The 24731-nt window shown below is 47.6% G+C and overlaps 1 protein-coding gene across 1 annotated transcript; it reads left to right on the top strand.

Moving 5' to 3' along the window:
- Positions 1-7498: 7498 nt before the first annotated feature.
- On the top strand, positions 7499-10914 carry ZBTB2 (zinc finger and BTB domain containing 2). Its single transcript, XM_035538956.1, has 2 exons — positions 7499-7671; positions 9552-10914. The coding sequence occupies exons 1-2, from the start codon at positions 7499-7501 to the stop codon at positions 10912-10914; spliced, it is 1536 nt and encodes a 511-aa protein (XP_035394849.1).
- The last annotated feature ends 13817 nt before the right edge of the window (positions 10915-24731 follow it).

The raw sequence follows: 24731 nt of genomic DNA on the forward strand, positions 1-24731 counted from the left end.
GACAACTTGTAGAAAGTGTTTTTCTTTGATGGATCTGTTAGACAGAGTCGTCATGAGACTAGCTGGTTGTAAAACTGCTAAGAGCACCAACAGTCAGGAGTCCTGACGTCCAGTCCAGTTTTTGCAGGGGAACCTCTCTCTACTGGCCAGGGTCAGTCCCTGTTTTGTCAGCAAACCAGCCCCGCACGTGAAAACATATAAAAATGAAAGCATATAAAATGACACCTCCCTACATCTCTGCAAAGATAACTTTTATTCAGTCCAGCCAGCGCATAAGAGCTTACGGATGACTTTCTTGCCAACTTCAAGCATCTGCCTGAAACAGAACTAATAAAATGCTGTGAGATTCTCTTTCCTTCCCCATCCTAGCTTAATGGTAAGAACCACTAAAAGTTCAGCTCAAAAGGGGAGAAAAAAAAAAAACAGATACTGTGTCCACCTAAATGAGTTTATTTACTCATAGCGAAGTAACAAAGTTGCCTTCTAAAGCCAGTAGGGACAGAAAAGACAGAGACGCCTGTCCTAGGCAGTAATAATGGTTGTGGCAAACCTTTTTCCAATTTAAGACCCTTCACACCTGGATCCATTTAGAAATTGCAAAAAGGAACCGAGGTACCGCGTGTGCCAACCTACTTTTCTCAGCCACCCTCGGGACCAGAGGCGAGTGCTGCGGGAGGTCCTGCCGGCCTCGGCGGGGCAGTGGATCACCTCTGCCGGGAGTCTCATCCTTGTCTGCAGACAGGTGATGGCACCAGCCTGACAACGGTACAGAGTTCGAGGTACTCGAACACAATAAAATATAGAGGGATGTAAAAAGCAAAAGCCACACCCTGAAACACTTTCTTCCAGTGGAGGGGTGGGGAAGAAAGCTTAACTGCGTTCTAGCTAAGGGGAACAGAAAGAGTCTTGAAAAGTATACAGCCCCGGCTGAGGAAATAATCTTGAGAGACTGTAATTCTGTACAATCAGCGGGAAGACAAAGATCTGTGCTAGCCTTAGACAATTATTTTGCCATAGCCAAATGCTCCACCAGGTAGCCCACTTCTGATCCCCCCAGTGCCCACCCATGACGCATTTCTTGGCATCACGCACATATTCTCTGCTACACATAAAACCAGGAGGCTGAATCTCAGAAAACAAAGCAATTCCAACAGTTTGGGGTCCTCCACAGGTTTTGACAGAACAAGAACAGAACAGACCTAGACACTCAGAAAGCAGAGCAAGCAAACCCCTCTCCTCACACCCACAGCACAAGGTCCCACCCCCCCCCCATTTCTGATTCTTTCAACCAAACCTAAACAAATTTAAAACAAAACGATACATTTTTTTCCTTAAGTCTACTTTGAGATGTCAAAGGCACCATGTTGACAGTATCACCTTTTCTCCCAGCTGGTGCCATATATGCCAGTCTTCAAGCTCCACGCAAGAAATATGTTTTCCAGACAGGTGAAACAGGAGCACCAACCGATGGTAGCTGCCAATTACTGTTGCACCCCCAAATACTTTTTAACACTCTGCCAACTGCACTTGAGTCAATGCTAGTATCGCGACCGCTCTCGACAGAAACCTCAACTGCATAAGCTTGAAAAATGCACTCTGTGCAGTTGCAGTTTCAGTCTTCCCCCCCCCCCAGGGAAAACAAAATACGCAAGTACACATATTACTGTCACTTTATAGTTGTGCTGCACTAAAAATGTCACTCCAGCCAAGAATGCACGGTCCCTTTTCAACTTTCCCAGTTAAAAGCAGGCAGGGCTGATGCACCAGGCCAATCTGGGATGAAGGCAAAGGCAGCAGGAAGCAGGCTAATCTGCACGGCAGGAGCTGTGTCAGTTCGGTTACGCCAACAACTCCTGATGGAAATGGGACTCCTAACAAGAAATGTTTTCTACCTACAGTTAAACCATTTCCTCTGAGGACACGCATTCTACAAGCAAAAGGATTTAGGGTTTTTGTTCTGTTTGTTTTGCTGCTGTAAATTGCAGCTACTCAGTAGCCGACGATAAAGCTTTGCTCACTAGGTGTAAAAACAAGAAGTTTCCACATTCGTAACCAACATCAGGATACCAGAACAGCCCTAACGTGAGGGCTTTTCCTGGGGACCACTTTTCCTTGCTCTGAAGATGAGCGAGGTTTGGACCGAGCGTGTGACAAATTCTAGGAGGGCTGATAGCCCTGGATGAAGAGACTGGCGACTATCAGATGAACAACGTTTATTCATCCAGCAAGAAGCTGCCGCAGCTGTCGCGCTTCCCACCAAGCCTTGTCACCAAGATAAATCAGAAGCCAAAGCGTTAGAAGCATCAGCTGTGCTAATAAAATGGATTTACAGTGTTGATATAAACTCACGTTTTACTACAGATGTAACCGTGTGGAAACAGTGCCCAGGACACGCACTGATGGGAAGCCCCCAACAGCTTTGGCGACTCCAGAAGCTGCCCTGGGGCAGCGGGTAAGGAGCTCTGCAGGAAGGAACGAGCAAATTGCTCAACGGAATGGGGACTCTACTCTCCTGCTTTCCAAAAACACTACAAAATGTGAAGACTCGCTGAAAAACTTAAGTCTGAACCCGACTGATGTCAACAGAGCTGTTAAGGTTTTGACTAGAACAACAGAAAACTGCTCCCCCAAACCAACTTCAGCTGAACTCCACCGGAGACACACTGACAGACTTGTGGCCACCTAACTCAAGTTCCTCCTACTACTCTAGTGCATTTTTCCTCAGATTAGCAAACATCTTCATCATCCTATTAGCACTTAAATCATCAGCAGTGTGCTCATTTACAATGCAAAATGTTACCCTACCAAAGTTCTGCCTTTAATCTGGGTTATGCGTAGATCAAAACAAAACCAAAGACACAGGGACTGATCCTATCATCAACAGCAACACAACTAAAAATGCTCTTGAGCGTGTAGCAATATTTGGAGCAGTTTGAACATTCCTTTCAAAAACTCTTAGAACTAGGAAATAAATCCTGAATAAGCACCTCAAGAAACTGGAGAAAAGAGTCAATGTATAAAAACTGAGAGCACAATAATACCACTTAATGAGAAAGATACATTTTAAATTATAATTTCAGCTGTATTGATTGCATGTTAAAAAAATACCATAAGAATTCAGATTGATTTTAGATTGAAAATTTTAGATTCACATCTTCAGCCAGGTGTCAACCATTGCAACAGGTGAACCGTTTGTGGCTCCCTGTGACACAGATGACGCATCTCAGGTGCCAGTCAGCACTGAAGATGTAACATTAGGCAGTATTAAACTCAGCACAGAAATCTTTCTACCAATTCCAGCGGGCTCTGAATCTGACAGGATGCTTTTTAATTAAGAATCGCGTTATTGCTGGATTAAGGTATTGCAGTCCAAACAAGGGGCTTTAAAGCTGAATTGTGAGTTTTTATAACAAACACAAAGTTAATATTTTTCCAGTTTCAGAGAGAACACAGAGGAGAACCTCACATGAATTCTGACACAGAAAAACTCAAGGGCAACAAAGACGAGAAAAAACAGGACGCAAAGCAAAATCATCAGATAGGTACCTGCCAGAAACAACATGATTTTCCCAAGTAGCCCACTCAAATTTAATTGAAAACTGTATCACTCTCACCATACTCCCCAAGAATGAGACAAATCGGCCACCACTAAGCAACACAAGTTCAAACATCCACCTACTCTCTTTACTTTGTATTTAGTTTGCAGAGCTGAAATACAAGTGAAACCTAAGGGGATAAAACCTGCCAAGTAGACTAAAAGCCTTTCAGTCTGCTGGTGAAATACTTTTACGCAAACTTTTATCATGCCCTCAGCACAACAGAACCGTGAGTGCTGTTAAAAGCGTGTCTCCTGTAGTTCAGCACAGATATCTGAGGGGGGTTCGAAGGATACAGCGCTGCTCGGCTTCTTTATTCCAAATACTACAACAGCAGCAAACACACCACTGGTTTTGTACTCCAAGAAAATTGGGGATTTTTGTTTAAGGACTTAGCTGGTTAGTTTTCGGGTGCTGCTTAACAAGGATAAATAAATAAATATTGATGAGCTATCTGCTGCAAACACACTCAAGCTGTATCTATCAAGACCTCCACCGGCTTCAGCAGCAGACAGCAGAGTCAGGCTCGCGTAAGGCTCTCCCAGTCCTTGCTCAGTTTAGATCCTGTAAAAATAACAATAGCCTCAGATGACTGCAGTCGCCTGTTGATTTACAGACCAGACGAGATACAGAACTCCTCTGCCCACTCTCAGCACAGTTGCCGCCAGGACACTAAACTGGAAGGGTTTGGGCTTTGGTTTGTGCTTCCCATCCTGTCCCTCTTGCGGGACACCTGATGTATTGACTGCGGAGATATCAGCCCAGCTCCAGCTAGTGCCCCGCAAGCTCGGTCAGAGAAGTGCCCTGAACGAGCTGGCTTAATTCAAGAACTTGCTAAGCAGCTTTAAATAAATAAATAAAACGTGACAATGACCCAGACCGATTCGGACGGCTGGCATTGCAGCGGATACCGTTCCCACTTAAGAAAACTATACTTCACGACAGCAGGAGCGCGTCCAGGGGCACGGAGCAACACTCCCGCTGCTGGCTGAACGCCCCCCGCCGTGTTTCTCACCGCCACCCGCCAAGCGTCCCCGTCGGACCCGCGTCCGGCAGCGAGGCGCAGGAGGGAACCCTTCGGCCTCCCCATCCTGGGGGGCTCCCGGCAGGCGCTGGCCGCGCACCGCCCGCGCACCGTCGACGGAGCGAGGCCCCGCCGCGCTCCCTCCCTCCCCGTGCAAGCCCCGGGCGCGCCCCCCACCGGCGCTGCGAGCCCCGGTGAGGCGGCGGGGACGCACCTGCGGCCGCCACTCGAACCGGGGAGGGAGCGCGGCCTCCTCTCCTCCTCCTCCTCGTCCCGCAGGCGGAGCTGGGGGGGGGGGGGGGGGGTGCGCACCCCCCCCCTCCCTCCCCGCCACCCCCGGCGGGGCCCGGCGAGCCGGGGCGGGCGGCGGCGGGGCCGGTCCCGGCGGGGAGGAGGGCGGGGCGGGAGGGGGCTGGGTGGCGGCTGCTGCTGCCGCTGCTGGTGCTGCCGCCACAGCGCTCGCCGCCTCCCCTCCCCCCCGGCGGGGGCTCCTCGCTGCAGCCTCTGTGCTCCGCTCTCGGTCATGTGACCCTAACGTAACCGGACAGGAAAAGCCGCCGCCGCCGCCGCCGCCGCGCTGACTCCGTTGTTGCCGCCGCCGCCGCCGCCGCCGCTGCTGCCGCCGCCGCCGCCGGGCGCCGAGACCACGGCGGCGGCACCAGGCGCCTCGGCCGCCCGCGCCCCGCACCCGCAGGTGAGCGCCGCCCGCCCGCACGTGGGGCCCGGCCCCGCCGCACCGGGCCCGCACCGACGGCGGCGGAGGGATGAGGAGGGGGGGGGGAGGCGGCGGGGCCCTACCGAGCGCTGTGCGGGTGGCGGGGGGAGGGGGGGCGCTGAGGGGGAACGGGCCGCGCCTGGCGCCGCCGCCTGACGAACCGGGCCGGGCCGGGCGGCTCCATCCGGGACACGGCCCCGGGATGTGCCCGAGGGGAGGGTGAGGGGTGAGGGGAGGGGGGGGGGGTAACGGGGGTGAGGTGGGGGAGGGGGGTGCCGGTGCCTCCCGCCGCAGGGCCGGGCCCGGCCGGTTGGGGCCCGCTCGCACGCGCCCGCCCTCCCGCCCCGCGCGGGGCGGCCCCCCCCGGCCGGCGGCATCCGGCGCGGGGAAGGAAGGGCGGGGGAGGGGAGGGAGGGAGGGAGGGGGGAGGGGGCGGCCCCGCCTGTCTCCGGCTCCTCGGCAGGGGCGGGCCCGGCCCCAGCGGCGGCGGCTGCCGCGGCGGTTCCCGTCTCGCGCGCGCTGCGTCTCGCGCCGTCGCCGTCCGTCCGTGCGCGTGGCGTGCGCGGGAAGGGGGGGGGAGTGAAGGGAGGGGGGGGGGGGGAGGTGGAGGAGAGGGGCGGGGCTCAGCCAGTGAGAGCGCCGCGCGGCCGCCCGGCCTTCCGCCCCGCCGGCCAATGGGAGCGCGCCGCCCACTGTGTGCCACAGGGCGCGGGCGGCACGGAGACGGGAGCGGGGGGGGGGGGGGGGGGGAGAGGGCGGCCCGCAGGCCACGCCCACGCGGCCGCCGGAGGCTGCCCCGCAGCGCGCGCGCGCACGGCGGGAGCGGGAGGGAGCGGGCGGGGCGGGGGCCATTTGCCCTCGGCCCCGCGCCTGCAACGGCCGCGGAGCGTCACGGCGGGACGGGGCTGAGCCCAACGGCCGCAAACGGCCCGCGAGGGTCTGCATGGAGCCCCCCGCGGGGTTAAACGCCGATAAACGGGGCTTCTGGTACCGCTGACGGAGCCGGCGTGCCCCTCTGGCGGGGGGCAGGCAGGGTTCTGGCACGTTACTTTACATAGTCGTTAAACATAGCTGTCCAGGCATCGATGAGGGAGGACCTGAAGGAAGCTAGAACCCGATTTTTTTTTCCCTATCAAGTGTATTAACCAAGAAAATAATCATCGCTACCCAGAAGGGGCAGCCCTTCTTTCGCCCTCCAGCAGGCAGAAATACTTCTAAACGTACTACCCTATGTGCAATACACCTTTGTCCTCTTTGCTAACAAGAAAAATAAAAAAAGAATCATTCCTAACATATTAAAGAAACAATCAGTTTGTACTTCACCCAAAATCTTGGTAACTTCCTCTTAAACACAAGGGAAAAAAAACTTTCTGTAATTCTGCTGCTGTTGATCCATTTTCCACCACGTCTTTATTTTGTGTTTGTAGAGCATCTCCACTGTTCGGGGCACATGCTCCGTGCCCTGTGCCCAGTGTTTGCGTTGACCCATGCTGTGCTGTTTCACCTGGCTGTGCACAGAGCTGCGTTAGTTACTGCGTGCTGTCACTTCTGCCCACAGCTCTGTTTGTTTTGGTTAAGTTTATATCCACTTGTTGATTGTAGCGGCCATATATGCATCCGTCCAACCATATGTAACTCTCCTAATGTGTTTCCCTGGCTATTTTTTTCCCAAAGTTGTCAATTCTTGCTTCCAAAGCTGCCCTCAAACCCTTGAGAGAAGGTTGCCACTCTCAGTATAATTGCCCTGCCGCACGCAGCTTGTAGGAGAATGCAGCAGGTGAGGCTGCACAAGTCCTGGTTTAGGCTGGCTGAGGTTGGTGCCACGTTTCACTGGTGCTTGCCTGATGTTGCACGGGTTCCCATTGATGGATGGAGCCATACGCATCACCCCCCGGCATTCCTGCTTTGGGGGACAAAGTAGGAATTTCCCAGGAGAGAGCAAATCACTTGCACCTTTGTGAATCGCATTGCGTGTCATGAAACAGCGGTCCTTGCCTGCGTGCAAGGTGTCATTGCTGTCGTAGTTTGGGGTTAAGAGGTGTTACGGATGCAAGGCATACAGATATTAGAGGAAAATAACTGTGGAGAGGGATCTACTGTTGCATCTGTATATCTACTGTTAAGTTTTACATGAAAGTCGTTTGCTTTTCAGAGTGTAAAAAAATGGATTTGGCCAACCATGGACTTATTCTGCTGCAGCAACTAAATGCTCAGAGAGAGTTTGGTTTCCTGTGTGACTGCACGGTTGCAATCGGTGATGTCTACTTCAAGGCACACAAGTCAGTCCTTGCTTCTTTCTCCAACTACTTCAAGATGCTCTTTGTTCATCAAACCAGGTAACTACAGAAAGACTGACTTGACTGTTAAAATGTTGTTCAGTTAGCTGTGGTAGGGAGGTCTAGCGACATCTTGAAACCTGAAATGTTCTTTTTGCTTCTTGCTGCGACTTTGTGAATGGTATCTGATCATATTTGCAGACTAGAATCTCAGTTTGAAAGTGTCAAAGTTGAACATGAAGTCCATTAACATTAATGTTAATGTTAATGTTAATTAATTCAGTGAATATTCTTCATCCTTAAAAAGTATAGGACGCCTGGAATAGAGTATTTAAAGGCTTCTGTCTTCACCGTTGCACTTCCCTTCCTCCACTCCCTATATTCTACACAGTCTTGGCAGTATTCTTGACATTGCCATAACATTATAAGCAACCCAGTAAGTATCTACTAGGAGATTTTGAGAAATGGACATGTAAAATAGGGTAGTATGTTTCATTGTTTTCTTTAAATCAGTTAAATAATAAATAAATATAAAATAAGGGTTGAGTTGAGTTTTGGGGGCAGGAAGGGCTGTTTTGTTGGCTCGTTTGTTTCTTTCTTTTTGGGGGGGAGGGGACAGCTGAACAGAGAAGGCATTAACAAGATAAGTTATGAGACTGTTTTAAAGATTTTTGAGGAATTCTCTTTTTCCCAATTATTTGAACTGTATCAAAAAGTTTATGTGAGCAAAACTCTTGGCTCTGGCTAACAGTCTTTGTCCAAAGGTAAATAAACATCAAGGAGAGAAGTACTTCTGAGACAGAACTGTAGCAGGTGTATCAGTCTTGATGCTCTGTCAGGAGCATACAGTCATCTCTGGAGGACAGCACTGCACAGTTTATTTTGAGTAATATAGCTGAGTTCAGATGCAGTCAGAGGGAGCTCAAGAAGGGTACACATCAAGAAAAGGAAGAAATGGCTATAATTTCCTCCTCAGGTTGGTAGCCTACCGTGGTCAGAGCATTCAGACAGCAGTGCAGTCATGTCCACTTCTGGATTTGTCTTTTATTTAACGTGTGCTTAATGTGAGAGCTGCGAATAACTCTGGAAAAACAATTAGAATCCCAGATCCTCTCCTTTTGCAAAGCAGCCTAACCGAGGTGTTCCTGACTTTCTTTCTTGTTCTGTGAACCTCACCTTTCCGTCTTCACAGAGATCCAGGTGGAGGGCTAGGGGGTGTTTCAGTCCTCAGAGCATCCTAATGGGTGATGGACGCAGAGAGCGTGATCCAGCTGGAGGATGTTGGTTTCAATCCCATTGGTGTTGGTTTCAATCCCGTTAGGCTGAAGAGGGCATCGCAACCAATGTGCCTCACTTAATTGAACACTAACCGAGGGACTGTTAGTGCTGACCGAGCATACTGCTGGTGCTGCCTTTCCTTCCTCCCTGTTCAGGGAAAGAAGCTGCTGTTCTCTTGATAAAGAGCCTGGCCTTCACGGGTTGGATGTGCTCGGGCTACACCTTTTTCATCAGGTCCTCAGGGAATTCACACCCTGTCCTGCGTGTTTCTGGGTCATAGTGCAGCTTAGAGGAGGTGATACCACGCGTTTGCAGAACTGTTGCTGTAAACACTAGTAAGACGTAGAAGCCAAACAGGTAAGTGCCAGATGAGTTTTAGGTGTTTTCAGGGCCAAAAACTGAGAAGAGTTTAAAGGGCTGTGAATTTATACTCCAGTGCTAGCAAGTCTTAATTTGGCTGCAGACATGTTTGAATCCAATTAAAAAAAGGGGGGGAAGTATCTTCAGAATTTATGAAATATATTGATGTCTGTGACATCAAGTCTATCATCCAACAGCAGTTTAGAAAGGTGCATGTTGCTTTGGGACAGCTTTATCTTTATCTAGATCTGGTTGAAAACATTTCCCTTATCTGTTACTGATCATTTTGTTTCACCTTTCAGTGAATGTGTCCGTTTGAAAGCGACTGACATACAGCCAGATATCTTCAGTTATCTCTTGCATCTGATGTACACCGGGAAGATGGCACCACAACTCATTGACCCAGTTCGACTAGAACAAGGAATAAAGTTTCTGCATGCGTATCCGCTCATTCAGGAGGCCAGCCTTGCGAGTCAGGGAACTTTTTCTCACCCGGATCAAGTTTTTCCATTAGCATCTTCATTATATGGCATTCAGATTGCAGATCACCAGATAAGACATCCCACTAAGGTTACATCAGCAACTGACAAACTCGGGCGAGAACCAAGGCCACAGACTTCACGGATGACCCAAGAGCAGGTTTCGGAAGGCTCACAGCTCTCGCAGTTAGCTACAACTATGCCACAAGTGACCCGGACAAATATGACCACTTCTGACCCCTTGCCATCATCTTTATCCCCGGAATTGGTATCCGCTGCCGGTAATAATTCACCTGCAGGAGAAGAGGCCAACATGGAAGCATCTTCTTCAGATGAACAGCCTACTTCGCTCACAATAGCACACGTCAAGCCGAGCATTATGAAAAGGAACGGGAGCTTCCCAAAATACTATGCCTGCCACCTCTGCGGTCGACGGTTCAACTTGCGCAGTAGTTTGCGTGAGCACCTGCAGATCCACACAGGAGTTCCCTTCACATCGAGCCAGCAGGGAGAAAGTAATATTTCTTTGTCTCTCTGTAACAACACAGCTGAAAAAGATGCCATGGAAGTGCCTGAAGCCGGGATGATTAGTGACAGTGAGCTGCAGCAGATCTCAGACTCTCCAATAATTGATGGGCAGCAGCAATCAGAGACACCGCCCCCCTCGGATATTGCAGACATAGACAACTTGGAGCAGGCAGATCAAGAGCGGGAAGTAAAAAGACGGAAATATGAATGTTCCATCTGTGGGCGCAAATTTATTCAGAAAAGCCACTGGAGGGAGCACATGTACATACACACTGGCAAACCCTTCAAGTGCAGCACTTGTGACAAAAGCTTTTGTAGGGCTAACCAGGCTGCCAGACATGTGTGCCTAAACCAGAGCATGGACACGTACACGATGGTGGACAAACAGACTCTGGAACTCTGTACTTTTGAGGAAGGCAGTCAAATGGACAACATGCTAGTACAGACCAACAAGCCCTACAAATGTAACTTGTGTGACAAAACATTTTCAACTCCCAATGAAGTAGTCAAACATTCGTGCCAAAATCAAAACTCTGTCTTTACGCTAGAAGAAGATCGCTCCATTCTGCTAGGTGGTGGGGACACAGAAGCCACAGAGACTGATAACGCAGTGTTAGCCTCCATCAAAAAGGAGCAGGAAGCAGTGTTGTTAGACTGAATGTGAAACCTATATCAATTTTTTAAAGTTTCTTTACTCATTTTTATTAAATCAACCCTCCCTCCCCCCCCCACCCCTCCACCTCACTTACCCCTGCCATCTTTTCCACCAGCCTCCTTCCCACCCTTTGTCTTCAGCAACCAGAACTGTACTGGCACATTAGGAAATGGGACGTTGCCTCTCCCACCGAAACAAACAAAAAGCTCTCGCGTCGAACCGCAACATAATTGATTTTAATACAAAGGAACATGTGAAAAATAATCCAGCTAACTAAGTCGATAGTATTAGTTAATCCAAATTTAATAGATTTTAAACAAAATTTAGATTGCTTAAAAGTGTATTTAGATACGATGATGAACGTAATGAGAAACAGAGTATCAGTTTGGTAAGCAAAGAGTATATATATATAGTTTCCCTGGTAAAAGGCATTTTGAGAAAATCTGGCAAATTTAACACCATGCTTTCTAGAACTCCACATGCAAGTTGATTAAGATTATAACTTGAAACCCTCAGACTTTTTTCTCGATGAATGCAAAAATTGTTCATTGAGTTAAAAATCGCTGCAGGTACTGGGTTTCTTTTAGCCTTACGTTTTCCTTCAAGTATGCCTTTGGGTATCTGTTTCAGGTAGCATGATTGATTCAAGCAAAGGAGTTACGAAGTCACGTTTTGACTTAAGTAGCTGAAATAATAATGTGATGGCAATCTTTATATATATATATATATAAAAGTACTGTATATGTATAAAGATTTATATATATATGGAAAGTGTTTGTGTGTATATTTGATACAGGTAAATAAATGCACACATCCTTTTTAAGCAACTGGCCGTCTGCTCTCAGATTCAGCCCAGAAAGTATTTTAGTTGTTTGACAAAACTAGTTATTGCACAGGTTATTTTGAATCAAATTTAAAATGTCCTCAGCTGTGTGCATTTTTATTCGCCTGTAGAACAGAAGCTGTTAGGTAAGTGTTGTCACCCAAGATGCAAAGGAAACTGGAGAAGTGACATCCTGGTGAGCACAGTACCATCATCGGTGCAGCACGTGCATGTGTTGTTAGCTATAGTTTCGAGTCATTCTGGATGAAAGGAGAGGGAAAAACTGTATTTATTGCCTTACTCAGGCAAGGAATGCCCGTGGTTTCATTTGGTCTAATTGCATGAGTTAAGATGAAGAAAAAGTGGTGCAGAGCCATTCTAGAAACAGGGGATCATGGTTGTTTTAAAGCGAATCTGTAGTGTCGACTGGCAAATTCTGCTCTTTGAGAGTCCCTTTATTTTCAAAGCCAAGACAAAGTCTGCAAAAACTGAAAGGATGAATTCTGTAGTTTTAGTTACTGCTGATGATAGCACTGCATCTTTGTGTTAAAAATCAAGTTGTTGATTCTTATTATTTTATATTAAAGTGCCCGGATTTTTTGCTGGTAGCCTCAAAACCTAAACTGACAGCAAGAAGGAAGCCCGCCTAGCAATTACTGGGCAGCCTTCTGGCGTAAAGGACAGAATTAAGTGCCCCATCGTAAATGGAGACACTGGGTGTTCGGGGGGGAGGGGTGGGAGAGGGCAAGTCACAAACCACAGCTCTTCTCTGTGTATGCATTTAAACTGAATATCATCTTTTTGTGTATAGTTAAGTTCTCAGATTTGTAAGTTTTTATACATCATTTCATTGAATAAAAACTGAATTAAATGGGATATGATTTATTGAGTTGCAGGTGAAAGGTTGTTGGTTCTTTCGATCTTGCTGAAAGAATTCGTACTGAATCGGTTTAAAAGCCAAGCAATGTATTCTGTATATCAGACTAAAACTTCCTTCATGCATATGAACAAATAGCTTACTAAAGCCTAAAACAGTGAATTTAGCACAAAGGGTCCCTACCTATTCATATCTCAAGTATTTTATTATAATGTGACAATCATTGTAAAGTTTATTGTAAGTGGCGTTGAGTTTATTATGTCTTCTATTAGCCTAGTAGGTCTAAAATCATTTGATTTTACATCAAGGTATAAAAGTATTTTGAGGTAAAAATACAACATCTTACAGAATTATTTTAGTGTTGCCCATTTTAAAACTTTTTTTAGGATCTTTATCTACCAATGTAATTTCTTTAAATGTGTTCTTTATTTCATCTCACTTACTCTGAAATGCTCTCGGGGAGGGGGGGGGGGGAAGTAAATCTTTCCTTATTGAGGATATGGTCAGGGTTTTGAGGTAGCTGTGGTTTATGGGATAGTCACAAGTTCATTTCCAAAATGACTACTACTGCTGAGTGTTGCCACCTCAGCTGTTAGTTAATACATATTCAGATGATCTTTCAAGAGCTCCAGGTCAGCTCCTATGCAAAGTACAAGGGTTTAGCTCAACTCCCCCAAGGGCAAGTTGTAGCAGGAATAGATGCACGGCCACACCATTTTTTGAGACGTTCATCAGCCCCCGGTCCTTAGCTTATTCCTGCTCTCGCCTCTCTTTTTCTGTCATTTGGAGAACATGACGTTTGCTTGGTTACATGTCAAATGGCCCCAACGAACTGGTCTGGAAATACTGAGTCTGAAAAAAAAAAAAAAAAGGCTGTTTTTTCTGTCAAATCCCATTTGAGCTCTGCAGAGGGTTTCAGATGGCTCGTGGGTTGTGCAAGGGCAGAAATGAGCAGGGAGGAGGAGCACCAAAACCAGCGGTGCTGCTGGCAATGTGCGGGGTGAGGAGGACAGGGTGGGCAGTGTCCCCACCAGCCGGGGCCCTGCCAGAAAGAAGGGTGACGTGGGGCAGGGAGCTGCCAGGGCAAGAAGCTGGCAGTGACAGCCCTGCTGCTGCAAGCCGCGGGAAGCTGCAGGCTCAGCAGAGAGCTTTCACCTGTTACTATCTGTTCTTAAGAAACAACGCTGTCTGGTAAAGAGAAAAAAAAATCGCAATAAAGAGATGATTATTTTTCTATCTGTTCAGCTGTTAGAATGGTTTATTGCGAATACTCCTTATTGCGTGGTGCTCCAGAGTGGTGTTTAAATCCTTGCTTCCCACTGCTTGGGCAGCATACCTCTACTCATGAGTTAGGAACGTTACAAAAGGCAGGATCACAATATTCTGATTAAAAACATATATATACTTTTTAAGTTATTAACAGCTGAAATGAGAATTTGGGTATTTACAGCACAATTGCATTTTTGTCCCAGCTTCTTTGTTAAATCCTGCCTGAATTAGTACAGTTAGAGATAACTTCAGGTTTTATCTTTAATTTTTTGACACACAAACTTATGACCGACTTGCTCATTACTCATTCGGTCTGCTCGCTTGCGAATTTTTTAGCATTAACAAAGACAATTGTGCAGGAACTACTGAAAAATCTGAGTGAAAATCTGTCATTGTTTGAGTCTGTGGGCTGGACCTTAAGTACATTTCCGAAGGAGTAACCTGAAAGTTAACTTCCCTGGTATGTCATATAATAAGACACCTCTGCCTTGACCTCTGAAGTACTAAGCACCTACGAATCTATTTGGTCAATAGAGAGATGATTATTGCCTCTGAAAGTGAAGATCACAGCCATCTGTAAAAACCACTTTTTATCAGCTTTGTACTGAATATCTTCTTAGTCACTGGTCTGCTAAAATCGTTCTGCTTCTGCAGGAAGAAAATTTATTAGAAGATGTTTTTAGGTACTTTGCCTTTTTGGAAAGTAATATATTGCTTTGTTTATCTTCAGCACAAGCTACCAAAGACCAATGTGATCCATTCATCAAGTTAAAGTATTTTTAATTGGTTGTTTTTGCACGCCTTTTAATCTTCAAAGGAAAACACAACTAAGGAAGGATTCATTTTGGCATAAGTTAGATTCTTTCATTGACTGTAATTCATTGCTTCCTGCAAGGCAACAAATGTTTCCATGCAGCAAGATACTTACTTCGCAGCTATGCATGATTAGAAGTATTTAGGTACTAAAGAAAAAAAAAATCCATTTAGCATTTGTACTTCAACACTAAATATTACACTCCTAATTAGTTACAGCATCATACTTTCATAATGAAATCTAGGTGGTACAATACCAGTGGGGATAAAAGTGGTCTGTTTAAATAGCCCAGCTGCTGTCCCACCTGAGGCAGAAATTTCAATTTTTATGGTTGTTGCTTTGTTCATTTACTTCTGTTTGTAAGGATGCCTTTTGCCACTGGATAATGAAATCTCGGTTGTAACAAGACCAAAACAAAATGCAGAAAGAAGCAAGGAGTATTTTCACTTCATTAACGTGTATTTGCCAGATGATCTATGAAAACTCATTGTCCTCAGACAGGCTTCTGACAAGCCTGCCATGAAAAGGGGCTTGGCTTAGTGGAACTTGGCCAAAACCACAGAACTCACTTCCTCTGCGGTGCAGCCTTGCTGCTGTGCAGCTATGCTTTGCAACAGACCGCATTCACCAGGATGCAGAACTCAGCATGCTCTTTGCTCAGCTGTCAAGGGCTTGCTGCCACTCCTTGCAGTAGCACTATTGTAGCACTTCTGCCAAAGACGCTGTGAGTAGGACTGCCTTATAGTCAGATCATGTTTACTGCATTAGCCAAAACCTATGCTGTCCCTGGACCTTAGGAAATCTACTCGGAGAAGAGAGAAACTGAGCCACAAACACAAATTAACACAAGTGCCCGGTTGCTGCCTGGCTCTGCGGGGCGTGGAGGAGGCAGCCCTCTGCCCCGGAGTGCCTGGGGGAGGGAGCCACAAACTGCTGACTGTTGCAGGCCTGGTTTCGAAGCACTCCCCAGGTTTTCTAAAGAAGCTTCCTGATAAATCCAATGTTTCCTTCAGTCATATACCTTAATCTCCTAATCACGTGGTTAAAGCATTTTCCATTTTGTTACTACTTTGTCACGTGAGTCCAGTTTTATCAGAGAATTGTTTTGTGGATTGTCACAATTCATTTGGGTCTCCCAAATTCACAGAGCAACATACTCTGTGATTCAAGTTCCATCTCATGAGCTCATTGGCAAAGGCTCAATCTCCTTTCAAAAGACTTCTCCAATTTATTAATTCTCTAGATTGCTGTTTCATTAATTCACCCACTCATTAGTTCACAAAGTCACTAACTCACACATTTATGAGTAAAATAGTTGCCTGGCTGAGGGCAAGAATACTCATCCCTCCTTCTCCTCCACCACAGTGCAGCCATCTCCTGTATCACACTGGGACGACTCACACATTTACTTCAGGCAGCTTTTTGGGGTAAGCAGGTGCCTTCCAGCTTAAGGGTTACTCTGTACCTTTCCAGTGAGTTGTTGCAGTTAATTCTGAAGAGTTTCAGTCTTATTAGAAACTACCAAGGAGTTATTCTTGCAAAAGTGCAAGGAGAGCTGACCTTGTCCCCTTCTGCCCTTGGTACCCCGTGCATGTGCTGCTCTTACTGAGATGAATGGTGCTGCTCTCAGCCAGCACCAGGCCTTAGCAGGAGCTGTGTGCTACGGCAGCACCTGAGCAGGAGTTGAGGGAACAGCCACAGGCATTTATTTCCAACACTGCCTTTTTTCTTCCTGACTTGGTTCACGCTGGTACTGAACACAGCTCATAATCTAAAGCTGAGTCTGGATTTCTTTCTGTTAGAGATCACTGTTAGCAATAGCGTTGCAAGAGTCCAGGGCCTGATTTTCCATGGCAATGCTGCCTCAGATACAGTTCTAGGTGCACTTGAGGTGCATTCAGTGTCAACCTGTGAGAAACCAGCTGAGCCTCCTGCTGACAGAAGGCCCGGCTGCGAGCATGCGGAGGACAGCACTAGATGGTGCAGTCACACCAGTGCAGCCACCCGGGCCTCCTGGCTCGCTGTCCAGCAGCCCATGACAGAGGCAGGCACCTGGTGTCCCACAGAGCCTTTCCGTAGCAGCACCTCCATGCCCACCAGCCCAAAGAGGCAGAACGGGCCCTCGCCGCACCCGTCTTGGAGCAGCTGGAGTAAGGGTGGTAAAGCCGGCACTCAGGAGGAGAGCAGCCTTTCCTGAAGGAGAAGCTTTTCCTTTTCCTGAGCACCCAGTTCCCCCAGAAAGAGGTGCTGGAGGCAGGAGGTGCTGCCAGGCCACCACAAACGGCATCCACGGGTGTCAAACAGTCTGGCCTCAGGTGAGGCCAGGTGGGGAAGGGGCAGCGAGCCTCCAGGGGGTCCTGCCCTCACTGTCTGTCAGCAGAGCTGCCAGGAGAGACACGAGCCAACAGCTGGGTGGCAGGGAAACTCTGCAAGGTGGAAACACCGGCACTTCCCTTATTACTAGAGAGGAGCAAAGGCAGAGGGGAAGTAGACCTGACCCAGGACAACCCAGCAAGTTGGGTCTCAGTTCTTCCCACCCCAAGCCTTTTCCAGTGCGGTGAGCAGAGCAGGGGGCTGCCAGGACACAGCTGTGCTCCCAGCTGCAGGATTGCAAAGAAAATGGCCAGCCCCTTACCTCCACTTTGCCTCCTGTTCACCTTCTCCATCCAAAGCCCCCCACCACCACCTGGGCACCAGGCCACCAGGGCGAGCTCTGGGCTCCGTATCCCACGGGAGTGTTTGCCCCCGATGCTGGTGCTGCAGCCAGCACTCCACATCTGTCCCATGGCTTGTTCTGTGCCTGTGTAATGATTTTGTCCTTCCTTCAGTGCCTCAGAAATCAACTACACATCTCTTGGTTTATTTTCTACATCTGCATAACTTGTTGCTGACTGCTAATGTAACATGTTTCACTCTGGCTCACTGCTGGAGCTCGTTTTTTTATTTGGTATTTCTTCCTGTTCCACAAGGAGCAGGTGACCCACCTGTGCTCCTTCCAGAAGATCAGGTATATCGCTGGTGGGAGGGCTTTCTCCTGCTTGGTGCGGCCTACTTGGGTGGGCTTTGTGTGCTGCGTTGGCTCAAAGGCAGCTGCCTCTTTTTTCTGGAAGTTTGTACATAGTTTGTGTACTCTGGGGATCTGCAGTCTCAGGCTGAACACCGCTCTCCTCTGATTCAGCATGGGACTGTCTCCACTCAAACATGCTTCCAGCAGCAGCTGGAGAGCTGGGCAAAGCCCACAAAGCCAACCCCTTCTGCATCTCCAACAAGACCCAAACCTGAGGCCTTTCATGACAGAATTTTTTGGAGGGAAACACAGGCTCACCTGTCTCCTGAGTAGTGCAGGCGCTGGGATCCTGCCTCACACGGGAAGCCTTATGTACGATACCTGTATGGCCGGGCTTGCTCACTGGGCCGACCGGGGCAGGGTGTCATCTCCCCCACAGGTCATTGCCAGAGGCTGGCCGGAGGACTTTTAAGGGCAGAGTGTGGCTGCCCTGGGGAATCTCAGCTGATAAAGGTGTGTCTCAGAGAGACTGGCTGCAGCATCGCTTTTCCTTTCTGATCTCCACCTGCTGCAAGCAAAATGAAAGCAAAAATCAGCTGCAGGAGTCAGAAGAGACTAGAGAACTATGCTGCCTTTCGTCTGTGCACAGAGCCGTGCGATGGAGAACGGAGAGCAGAAGTATGTTGAAACAGCAAATCCAGGCTCGAGGGGAGAGTCTGAAAGATGACTAAGCAGTTAGGTACTCAGGAAGCAGTCACCTAAACTGTAAATGCAACATGCAAAATGTAAAGACCATGCGTCTAAGGACACCACCTTTCCTGTTTTTTTGGTTAGGTTTGGTTCGGTTTGGTTTCTTCTCTTTTTGGTAAGTGCTGTTAGGTTTTGCTTTTGTTTGTTTGTTTGTATTTTTACTCTGTTTCCTCTCAAGACAATAGGAACATATAAGGCATAGAACTAACAGTGAAGTATTTTACATTTATAGATTTTTTTTGACATTGTAGAGGTTTCTGTGATAACTTTGTAAGGTGGATATGTCACGTGGGCAGCTGGCAATGACAGCAGTTTCCACCATGCATTCAGACCATGCCCCAGTCCTAGAACAAGCAAGGATCTAGGGGTTTGTGCCTTTCAATGTCTTTCTCAGACTGAATTGAGAACGCTTGGCTCCTGCTGTGTCAACTGAGGGTAGCAGCACTCCAGTGATAGTGCTCCTCTGAGGGCTGGTGCTTCCTTCTTGCTGCTGACAGCCAGAGAACAGAAGGTGATACTGAATGCAGTGTTCTTGCTCCAGAGAATGGGAGCACCACCTTCAGTTCTCATTGGCTTGAGGGTCAGAAATATCTTAGCATGGGATTTGTATCTTTGTAGAAAAAATAATAATAATAAAAATCATAGAATCATTAAGGTTGGAAAAGACCTCCAAGATCATCTGGTCCAACCATCCCCCTACCACCAGTGTCACCCATTAAACCATGTGCCTAAGCACCAGGTTTGTCTTAAAGAGAAGAGCATACTAGGGATTTGGAGTTGATGGTTGTATTGATATATACTTTTTTCCCCTTCAGAAATTGTGAGAGATGGATCCTCTTGCTAGAGAGCTTCCTAAAGGAGTTGTTTTCTGTTCCAAAAGGAAGTTGTCACACAGAAATCAGAAGTCCTCAAGACCTGTATTTGTGTCTCAGCACAAGTCCTTGATACAGAAGGGCTAAAACCCATGAGAAAGTCACCTAATGTGGCAGTGTCACGTGAAACATTTTCCTCCTTCTGATACTGGTGAAGGAGAGTGGGACATGATGGCTTAATCAGAATCTGGCCATGCCCTGGTGGTGGTCTCCTCCAAAGTGCTTACAGGCGCTGAGGTTTTGCACGGTGAGAGAAGACAAGTGCAGCTGCTGCTGCCAAGTGGATTTATTTGCTCTGACATGTGACTGCTGCTAGTGGTACTAACTTGCAGTGCCACACCACCGTGGTGATACTGAAATGAGAAATGAGCACATTTATTTCCTCCTGCTGCCAAGGAACACAATTAAATGTGGCTCTGAGGACCAAGAAATAGGGATACAATACCACGGACACTTAGCATTGACATCTCTGCTGCTCAACATAAGGGAGAGAGGTTATTCGCAGGTGTGACACTCAAAGCATTAAGCTGTCTCCAGGATAGCATTGAGGGCTATGGATTGCTCTGGTTGAAATGAAGCAGGCAATTTTGCAAAAGCACCAGCTTGCAAGCTGTATATAAGAAGGCAGTTCCTCAGTTTGCTTTTAAAACTTGCCAGCTGAGTGGCAAAATCCTTCTTCAGTGTCTGAAGGGATCAGCAGGGAGGCATTTCTTGGTATCAGCCTGCAAGAGGAAACGTGTTAAGATTACACAAACAAGTTGCTCTGGCTACTCAGAAACTCACGAGAGGCTCCAGGGAGTAACCAGAGCAAGTCAAACACCTGCTCAGGAGACGCTTAGGTCCAGGAATGACACTGCCTCTTCAGCTGACAGGGGCATTTGTGGCAAAGACTTGCACTGCAGCCAGAAACCAATGACCTGCCAAGCAGGCCTCAAGCCCATTGCTCTCTTAGACTGCCCTTTTGATGCAGAAAAGCCACAATCCAGAAAAAGTCATCTAAATGCAGCTGAGGGGCCACAGTCTGCCTTCCCCAAGACTTTTTCACCTTGAATGAGGGCTGAAGGTTTTAGACAAGGCTCAACTTGTAACCGAGGTGTAGGGTTAGGATTAGGGCTAGGACTGGGAGGGAAACAGAGACAAACCTGCAAAGGGGCCGCTGAAGGAAGTGGGAGGCCGCAAGGACTGTGCAAGGACTGTGCTGGGGATTGCGGGCACAGGACGTTGCTTGTTCAGCTGGAGTGACACCAAAAACATTGTTCAAGCATTCAGAAGTAAACTGAATGTGTTTCTCTCCATTTCTTTCTCTGTCTATTCTCTCCTAATGTCAGCTTTATTTTCCCTTTCACCCAAGAGCATGTGCAGAGGATGCCCCTATTTCTGTCCCTGCCTCCTCATAAGAAAAGGGAGAAGGAGAAGGGGGACTCCTTGCTGCCCCCCTGTGAGGGGAGAAGACCAAGAGGTCTGCTGGTATCTCAGGGCAGTAGTGCCTTTGCACCACATTCACGTGAAACACACATTCATCTGTATTTGGCATTAAAGGCATTGCTTTTTAATGACAATGACAAAAAGGTGAAGTCTTCAAAAGAATGAGTGTTAGCATCCCTGAATTAAGCCACATGGATAAAGGTGCTGGTTCTGCCACAGCCCTGCCAGTTGTTCTCTAGAACTAACATCTCTTTAAATACCACATGGATACTTAGCACATCTAACAGAAAAAGGCTTTGTAAATAACATCTTACTCTACCAAGAACATCTTATTTTCCCAAACAGTTCTCAGAGATGGAGATAAGGAAGGTCCCCTGACTTAAGCAAGTGTAGTAAATAGCTTGGGGCGGGTCTGTACCTATCATCTTTTCTGATTCAGATTTCACTGAAGTGCAAACAGCTTTGGGCATGAGGCACTCCATGTTTATCATGGAAAACAATACTCACGTCCTCTTGGATTTTCAAAAAGCTTTACTAGAGGGGAAGTGTAGTGCAGACCAAATCTCATAAACCCTCAAAGGTAAAATATCTATAGTTAAGAAAACTGGAAATTATATGCTTTACCTCTCACAATAACCACCTTAAACTACAGGCTGGAGGCCAAGATAAAGGGAAACACTATTAAAGCAAGGGGTAGTGGTACATGAAAGAAACAAGGTGTTGAGTGGTGAAGAGAGACAGTAAGGAGAAGGGAAGAAAATGGCCTGATGATTAAACTGATGAGCAGCACTGCCTCCAATCTCCTTTTCACTAGATTAAAATAACAGCTAAGGAGACAAGATCGGGAGGGGCCCAGAAATCACTCTGGAAGGAGAAAGATATTGTTTCTTAAGATGTTACTTACATTCAAGGCCTCAGGAGCAATTGAGTTCCAACTTTATGGAGTGCCACAACTGCCTTCATGGCAAATATCACCCTCCCATGTCTATTTTCCCATCTTCCACTGACAGGGGATGTTCTTCTCTCCCTGTGTGTGTTTGCTGACCTGTACGTTGGTCCAGGATATCCATAATCTGCCCAATTTCTTTTTTCTTTAATTCTACTTGGTCTATGTCTAAGGGATTCTATGAATTTATTTCTGAAAGCTTTTGTTCGCAATCCTGAATTCAAAAATTTGCTGTTTTCATTGAAGTGTCATCAAGGTGACATTTCCTAGTAGAGCTCTCCCCCCGCCCCTCCAAACACACATGTAATCAACAGGGTAATTGTCCAAGGGTCAGACAAGCCTCAGCAGTCTCTTCACAACACCCCAACACGAGCCCCCAGCAGGCTCCAACCATCCCTTGATATCAGGTGAGGTGGGAAGCTGGGGGTGTCTGTATCCTGCAGCAGGGAGTACCATGCCCACTTTTATCACGCGTTTCTTCCTCCCAGTGCTGCTGCGGGATTCAGGCTCAGCGTGCATGAGTGCTTCATCTGACACAGCTCCCAGCCTCTTGCCTGCTCCCAGCACACTCTACGTGCTTAGAAGTTGTGAGTCTTCAGGTGGAGCAGGGGCCACCCTCCACAGACCATAAGTGACAAGCTTCCAGCCATCACTCTCATGGGAGCCTTTACATACCAACCAGATTACACATAGATGCTGCCTACTCCTCCTTCAGTACCGCTCCTTCCACTGCTCCTCTGATGACCTGTGATGGCGTAGATCATCAAAGGAGACCTGCAGAGCTGCGTCCTCCTCCTAGATGCAGCTATGAAAAGCAGAAGTTTGAGCAATGCTGCAGCTTGTTTTCTGTGTCACCTGAAAATTCGTGTTTTTTACATCAGTGATTCAGCAGGGCAAACTGTGTCTGAGGATTGGGATGTAAAACAGCTTCTGTGAAGGAAAACTCCAAAGCTGATCTCCAACACAAAACCAAGAGTGAGTTTCTGTGTCGGCTCTCCATAAAGTCTGCTGTACTTCTTGGATGCAGTTCCTGAAAGAGCATTTCATTCAGCCCAAAAAGAGACACAGAGAGTATATCTGCTAACCAGCTGTGCTGAAACATGTCTCAGTCTCCATAGCCTGCTTCTCTTGAGAGACAGTGACAAAACCAGACATTACTGAGTTTGTTGCTTTGGAGAATGATGCTCTGTGTCTCGCTCCATCAGAAGTGACCTTGAGATGACAGCGCAGCAATGTGTTTAATTTGAATTCTGCCTGTCTGGTACTGTAGGGATAATTGTCCATCCTCAGAAAATAAGGGGGCTGTGGCATACATAAGATGATCAACAGTAGGCAGGGGGAAGGGGAAGAGAACAAAACTCCCGTGTTCCTGTGTTCATTACACAAAAATCAAACAAGGGCTTTAACCCCTTCCAATGCACTAGTCTAACTTATCAATTTGCTAATTCATTACTTCATTAATTCACACACTCTTTAACTCACAAAGTCGCTAATTCATGAGCTTACAAGCAAAACAGTTGCCTTAGCTGAGGGTGAGAGTGCTTGTCCTTCTTCCTCTGTCACACTGCAGGCATCCCTTGTGTCTCTGGGAAGCACGAGAGCCTCAGCAGCTCTGCTACCGGTGGATCCACTTCAGAAAGCTTGTGCTACGCCTAAAGGCAGTGGTTTGCCACCAAGAATAAGCTTAAGAATAGACAGTAGCACATGCTGTTTTACATCCTCTTGCTTGGGTCATAGATTCATTTGCTACCAGCCCTTTGTAAGCTGCTAATAACACCTTTTAAAAGTTGAACAATTGTGCTGAGCAATCTGCCGTGCTTTGTCCCCACCGGCATCCCTGCTCTCCCACCTGGACGTACAGTGAGAGGGGCTGCTTAGGGTGGATGAGCCCCAGTGGTTGGCACACATTTACATGTTTCTTTAAAAGCTTTGGGGTCCTCATCATGTCCTGGGGTCCGTTCCTAGACTGTATTTGCCTATAGTAGGTTGTAGAGTGGTCAGGCTATTATACCACACCCTGGAATACGTGCCCTCCGACATCCTGAAGTCCCCAGCACAGCACATAACTCCTGTTCTTCTCCCCCCTGTCCGTCTGACTCCACAGCAGATCAATTCCTGCCTGGGATTTTTTTTTTTCTTTCGGTCTCTACCCCAGTAAACTATGGATGTGTTCAGACGTGTCCACAGCCTGGTCCGCAGGATCCGCCAAGCGGCCACCTCTGAAGGCATCGCTGATGCATTGCCCCACAGTGACCTCTTGTGGTAATTTGATGCTTCCAGCTTCTCAGCCAGCGTAGCAGGAGCAGAGACAGTGGGAGGACGATGTGCCAAGCCTCGCGATTCACGAGTAAGTGTATACCTGAGTCTTTGCCAGTGTCTTTCCCCAGGGGTGTCCACAATAGAAACAGATTGTTTGCTAACCGGAGCCTGTCCTTTGTCAGTGTCCTTACCTACCACCTACATTTGGGCTCCTGTGTCAGTAAGGGTTGTTGCAACGTAGTGGTCATTAACTGCCACCGTCATCTTGGTACTTGGACCCTCAGCAGTGCAATTAGCACTCTGACCGCCACCAGATCAAGCCCCAGCCCTGGTTGCCTGCATACTCGTGGTCCAGGGGCAGTGCAGGTAGATGTCAGCACCCCTGAGCTTGCATCTCCAACATCCCCCAACTTAGTCATTATTTTTTTTAAATTGCACAGTGTCACCACCATCCCTGGGTACAGATCCCAGAGGACTATCATGGGGAGTTGATGAGAAAAACTTGGCCGACTGATGTAAAACAGTAGTTGTCAGCCCATTTAACTGACTCAGGGAGAGCTCTTTATCTAAACACAGTTTCCGTAACTACTTACACTCAGAAGTGACTGGGAGGGGTGCTCCTCTATTTCCCCATTTTCCTTTTCACTTTCGCAGAGACAGGCCTCTTTTCCATTACGTTAGCTGAGGTTCTCCCCGTTTTTTTATCATTTGTGATACATACTAGTATGTATCACATATTCTGGTAACCCCCTTGGAAGGTATTACTACTTAAACCTGC

This window comes from Cygnus atratus, chromosome 3 (genome assembly GCF_013377495.2).
Source record: "Cygnus atratus isolate AKBS03 ecotype Queensland, Australia chromosome 3, CAtr_DNAZoo_HiC_assembly, whole genome shotgun sequence".
In the NCBI taxonomy this organism is placed as follows: domain Eukaryota; kingdom Metazoa; phylum Chordata; class Aves; order Anseriformes; family Anatidae; genus Cygnus; species Cygnus atratus.

Bases quoted from the DNA above. Each gene is read 5' to 3' on its own strand.
- ZBTB2 (XM_035538956.1), top strand. From the start codon at position 7,499: ATGGATTTGGCCAACCATGGACTTATTCTGCTGCAGCAACTAAATGCT. The intron at 7,672-9,551 runs GTAACTACAGAA...TTCACCTTTCAG, and splicing joins CTCTTTGTTCATCAAACCAG to TGAATGTGTCCGTTTGAAAG.